We start from the raw sequence: 6267 nt of genomic DNA on the forward strand, positions 1-6267 counted from the left end.
CCGCAGGGGAGTCCTGGACGGGCTCCTGGAGACCTACCCGTGGCGACCCCCCCTCGCCCTGGACTTCAAGGCTTTCGGCGCAGACAGCCAGGGTAAGTCCCCTTTGCTGCCTTTTTTCTCGCCCGCCTCCGCCTCTCCCCGTGGCCTCGGGGCTGCGCCGCGGCCGCACGCCCGGGGCTTTCCGCGGGGGCGCGTCGCGGGGGGGTCTTAAGACATTAAGATAATGAGGTGGGTCCGGAAAAAAACGAACCGATGGCCAACGGAACGTTTTGGGACGCCAATTCCACGTGTTTTCGGCGAAAACTCCTGTAAAAATCGATTTGAGGAGCAGAGCGCTCGCCCCGGGAAGAGAAGGGTAACGCGCGGTCTGCCTTCATCACCTGGCAGAAATCAGATTTAGATGCGCAGAAAAAAAATATCCGAGAATGCAGGAGGCTAATTTAGAGTCGGGTTGTTACGGCTTTGGTCCTGTTATACTAATTGTTTCCAACCCGTTTGAGAATTTTAGCTAAAAACGTGGTAACAATGACCCCGGTGTCTCGTGCAGCCGGCTGCTTCTCTGCAAACAAATGTATTATTCAACAGAAAATAAAATTATCTTCTATTTAGGATATAGCAGTCCCACAGTCCGTTAACTCTGCAGAAATGCAGGGAAGAGAGAGAAGTTTTTCAGGGAAAACGATCTCCCTCCACCTGACAAGCGCACATCGGTCTCTTACAGCTCTTTTCCAGAAAAACGATTTTTGGAAATAGTATTTGAAAACTGATTATTCATAGCACTGAAGGAAAACTGATTATTCATAGCACCGAGCATTTGCATGCTGGTATGCTCCAGTTTCAGTTTCAAGTCGCCAGTTTAACTCTGATTTGTGTTAGGAACTCTTCAAAGACATTTGTATTGGGGCAAATGAAATCATTCCCATCTCTGCAGGGAAAAACTGCAAAAATCACAGCAAAAATCCATGCTGTACAGGCGTAGAACTGCAGAGGCATAAAAAAATCAGACTCGGGAGAAATTAAGAGGTTTACGAGGTTGTAAAAAGAACTAGATTAGTAGTAGTAGTAGTAGTAGTAGTAGTAGTAATAGTAGTAGTATTTAGAGACGACCTTATGCAAAAAGCCCCTTTTGAACCCGTTTTACAGGGTGTGACACAGTACCAAGGAGCTGATGGATGGGCTGTGATGGGGAATGAGAGAACAGCAACTGCAATGATTATTGTAGAGATGCTAAAATATCAGGGCTTCCTGGGATTTTTTATTTTTTATTTTTTATTTGCTAGTCTTAATATAATTGGTATTTTTCTTCAGGGTCAATTTCCTGAACCGATGTAAATATAACAAAATCTCCAATTCTACTACTAATAAAACCGTTTCTGAAGAAAAGCTGAAAAATAGAAATCCCGAAGCCCCCAAACCAGAAGGTAAATTAAACGAAAGCATGAACAATATGCTGCAGAAAGAATTGGCAATAAACTTGGGATTTTTAAACCTAATAGAAATGGCAGAAAGAATCTGCTCTTTGAGCTGCTCTGTCCTCCCCACGGCAATCCCTGTTCCCAAACTTGTACTGGAAGTTGTGTGATACTATTGCTTAGGATACCTTGAAGCAAATACTAACTCTCATTTGCTCTGCTACAGCCAGCTGCATAGGGATCCATTTGCTGCCTCACACTCACAAATATCTGCTCAATCACATCATTTTACATGATCAAGAGTCCCTGAGTCCTGGGAGGACGTCAGGACGTGTACATCGGGAGAGGACCAGACCCCTGCCCTGCATCCACTCCTCTTGATGTCAGTACTGAAACAGCCGCTGACATCAGCGGGGAGGGTGAGACTTTCAAGCCGTAAAACATTCCCAGATTGTTGCGAATAGGTGCGCGTTATCCAACCTGTAAGATACTCTGCTTGCTGGGAGTTCGCAAAATTAATTTGCACCATATCCAAAACCTTTGTGTTTTTTTAAGGTTTGATATACTAGCAGACATGGCTCGGTGGATTCTGTGTTGCTGATTGTATGTAAAGTCTGTCCAGATCACGTTGAGACAGTATATTAATTGGAATTAAACCTAAACAGATAAAAATACAGAGCAAAAATGAATCCACATTCCCTTCCTTCCTTTGCCAGTGAATTTGGTAAGAAATGAAAATAAGGGTGAGGAGGGGGGAGAACCTCTGGAAGAATGTGGTAATGAATGTGCAGCAGAGACATGCAGTTCTTACACGGCATTAGATGAAACCAGCATCTGTTTAGCACCAGGGCCGGCTGCTCCAGAGCACCATCCCCACGCCAGAACAGCCCCTGCCTCTTCCTTTTTGTTCTTGATGTTGCTGCGGAGGAGCAGTGAGCCGGTGCTGAACGGTGATGTTGCACAGCAGCGCACACGCGTGTGAAGGGAGCCGGTGTCGCTTTTCTACAAATTCTGAAAGTGTTCATTGATTCATTTCAGAAAGGAGAATGTTAAAATGACATGTGCATTTAAAATTTCTGGAGACACCTATAGCATTCAAGGGTATGTTTCAAATTGCATGGGCAGCCAAGTAAAATTAGGCAATTCCTGTGAGCAGGAAGGTACAAAATAATTCTCCATCAGGCTGAATAGATTTTTTTGTTCTTACATACAAGGGGAAAAAGCTGCCTGTAATTTGCACGAAAAATAGGGAAACTAAAACAGCAACGGTGTGTGTATAACAGGAGAAGGTTATTGGTCGTACAGCGAGGCACGGACCCGGCAGGTACTGTATGTGCGGAGCTGAACCTCACAGCCGTCCTGGTGAAATGAATGGGATTAGACATGTGTGAATATTGTTCTTAGACAAGTGCCAAGTAACAACAACAAATAACTTATGGACAGGTCTTCCCATTTTCCAGGAGCCGATTTTTGGAGCGGGTTTGTGCTTGGATGGACACCGGCAGCGGGGAGACGCGGAGTGGGAGCAGGAGTCCTCCCCGGGTTCCTTGGCTGTGAACATCTGCTAGCCCAGCTTGGATGATCTCTGTTTTCATTTTCAGGTGGGAGCTCCAGTTCTTCACCAGTGACCTCCAGCGGCGGGACACCCTCTCCTCTCAACCCCCTGCTCTCTCCATCGTGCTCACCTCCTACGTTTCACTTGTCAGCGAGCAACATTGGCGTGTCGTGCCCCGAGACCTACCTACACAACCTCAACGTGCCCCTCTACTACAAGATTTGTCCTACGAGCTTCTTAAGACAACAGTCTCTCATCTTTCCAAGCCACGAAAAACTGGGGGGCACCAACCCACATCTTGTACCCCACTTCATGGTGGATATGCCAAAACTATCTTCCCTCGGCATAACAAATCTGAAAAACGCTAAAGCTGAAGACTTAAATGGGCAATGTCTACAAGTACCCAATTCTGCTAGTCAAATGCTGTATGGATTACATGCATCTGGAAACATTTTCCCATCAAGTCCCATTGCTCGGGAAGCACTTAATTGTTCTTTACATCCTCCATATGGCTTGTACGGTTATAACTTCTCTGTGCCATCTAGACTGATGAATGCAGCAAGCCATTTCAAAGTGAGTGACAGCATTCCGGCTTCTTTGAGAGATGGCAGATGTAATCACTCTAACTGGCACCCGACGATTAACCATTGCCTTTAGTGGAATTATATAATATTTCTAAGCATTGGTATGTAAAGCAAGCCTTTCCTTCCTTCATACCCAAGGGCTTGCTAGTTATTGACTATGAAATACTGCATGGTACAGGAGCGGTATGTCTAGCGGCATTTAACTTTTTTTGTGGTCAAACGTGTTGTGTTGTTGGGAGGGCGGAGGATCGGGGAGAGTGGAGAGTCTGAGGTGATCCACAGAAAGGTGATGCCTTTTGGTGATATTTATGTCATGGTTGTAGGTTAAGAGCAAACCGTACAGTCACCTTTTTCATATTTGCACTCTTAAGTGGGAACGTAGACATATACATTTCTACAAATATGTTTTCCTGAAACTTTCTATCTAGCTTGCCTTTAGTTAGCTCAAAGCCCTAGTGAGCTTCTGCTCACCCTACTCGAGTTTTTCCACTTATTTCAAAGGGACTATTTGAGACCTTGAGTCAGCAAAGGAGCTGTATTTAGCCAAGTGCTCGAGCATGTTCTCAAGTTCCCGTGGCTTTAATGGGTCCGAATTAATGACATGGAAGTGCCCTGTTGCTCCAGGAGCCAGATGACTCAGTTCTCAGAGTTGGGATGTAAATTCAAGTATCTGCTGCTGAGGTAAAGAAAGACGGGATAAAAGACAGATGTGTTTCTACCTTGTGGGGATGTGACAGTGGAGCCTGATGCAGGGGTGCCCCAAGAGCCCTCCTTTCCATGCTCCTGCTTCCAGAGGCGTCCAGGAGGTGGTGGTGCAGAGCGGCACCAGTGTTGACAACATGGTGGGAAGAAACAGAGGACAGGCAGTCACACATCTCCCCCATGGCAAGCTGGATCCACGCTGGGGCGCACAGGGGATTACATCTCGGGGAGCTGTGTGGGATGAAACACCTCCGGGACCCCTGCAGGACACTCCTCTTACCCAGCACTTCCAGCTCTGGGGGACATTGAAGATCCACCTGGGATCGCATCCACCAGCATGTGCCCGAGGGAAGGGGTGGGGATGCTCCTGGCTCAGTCCTGCGGAGAATATAGATCCTTTTCATAGAATTACAACTCTGTGGGCCCTGAAACATGAGATTTTCAATCCCTTCCAAAAGTTCTGTTTGTTTTATTATAACCTGTGGATATTCTTGTCATCCCTGTAAATAATCGCGAGCTCCCAAGGGCACAATATAACTCGCAATAAATTGGGGCACAGATTTTATTCTTTCTTGAATCAATAACTACCTGAAGCCATTTTTATTACTTGATATATGACAGAGATTTGAAAATAATGCTTGAGTGGACCCAGCCACATTTTGTGATTAAGATAAGAGAATTCTGTATTTACAAACATAACACAGCACTATATAGGAATTAAACACAGGTTTGAGAATCAAAACTTGTATCAGAGTCCTGGATTTATTTTCATCCATAACAGACAACAAATTAAGAACAGAACAAGCAATATCAAAAGCTGTTAAATTAACAAGAAGTCATGCTTTTACTTTCATGAGACATTGCTAAAAATCAACAAACATTGGTTTCCCTAATTTACCTGGTTTGAGTGTTCACAGAGCCCCCAGTAATACCAATATGAAGCGGTGGGCCGTGTTTGCCTTGCTAAATGGTCTGTACAACTGTAAAAAATGAACAAATTGCTTTCTCTTGCTGTTTCTTAGCAGTTTATCTCACTATTTTTATTAAAAAAAAAACCCAAGAAACATTTTTTTTTTTGTTCAGGAGTCCTTATTTCCAAGCCATTCCTCATCATCGGTGGTGGCCACGTTCCCGCGGGTGAGTCCACTGCAGGCGCTGGGATGGGCTCTGCAAAGCGCTGCGGATCTCGGGTCCTCGTGGCCTGAGTGACCGAGTACCGGCCCCCACATGTGGTTATACTTTTGGGGAGCTGGAAGGCTCTTCAGATCAGTCACGGATTCGTGGGTGGATGCAATGGGTAACTTCCAATTTTCCAAATATTTGCGGTTGCATAAGATATTCCAGAGTTGCTGGCCGTGAGCTGGTGATCCAACAGATCAGTGTCTGCCTAGTTAAAAACATGACTGATAATGACCAGAACAGATATTTTCAGTACAGGCAATTGTACAGATATTTAAATTTGGATCAGGTAAATTCCACCTACTACAACTGAGCAAATGCTCTCCTTGGTGGGACCCACCTCATTCCTACCCAGGGCATGTTTGCAACCGGGCACGGGGCTTCCCAGAGCTGATGGCTTATTCTGTGCCTTTTGGCAGGAAGATACAAACCCAGAGTTGGGGTGATATGTTCCAACAGCAATTGCTCAGCTAATTCCAGTGGAATTAGGTTGGGTTTCGATGCACCTGGTCCTGGAGGAGCCCGGTTTTCACCACCCTCTCCGATCGCAGCCGCACGGAAAACCCGCCCAGAGGCTGGTCCCTGAAAAGGATGCGCGACCATGTCCTCGGGTGCTGGCACCGAGCTCCAGGGAGGATGCAGTGCTTGTCGGAGTGGGTGAGGCAGACGAATAAATAGCAATTAGCTCCGTACGACAGGTCAGCACAGCGTGAGAGACACTGTCAGATCTGGGTTATCTGAGGCTACTCTCTGTTTCCTTTGCCTTTGTCTCCTGCTGTATCCTTTCAAATATCACTGTAACAAAATAGTTGTTGTTGGTTCTTTATGAAACAGA

At 45.8% G+C, this 6267-nt stretch overlaps 1 protein-coding gene across 1 annotated transcript in view; it reads left to right on the forward strand.

Annotated features, from left to right (window-relative positions):
* The window catches only part of TBX22 (T-box 22), a 14147-nt gene extending 10523 nt beyond the window's left edge, over positions 1 to 3624 (forward strand). The window contains exons 2-3 of the mRNA XM_009881770.1: positions 7 to 92; positions 3014 to 3624. Of these exons, the coding sequence (XP_009880072.1) occupies positions 7 to 92; positions 3014 to 3624 (697 nt within the window). The remainder of the gene's footprint in view (positions 1 to 6; positions 93 to 3013) is intronic.
* Positions 3625 to 6267: the final 2643 nt, after the last annotated feature.

The sequence above is a fragment of the Charadrius vociferus genome, unplaced genomic scaffold (assembly GCF_000708025.1).
Source record: "Charadrius vociferus isolate BGI_N301 unplaced genomic scaffold, ASM70802v2 scaffold472, whole genome shotgun sequence".
Classification (NCBI taxonomy): domain Eukaryota; kingdom Metazoa; phylum Chordata; class Aves; order Charadriiformes; family Charadriidae; genus Charadrius; species Charadrius vociferus.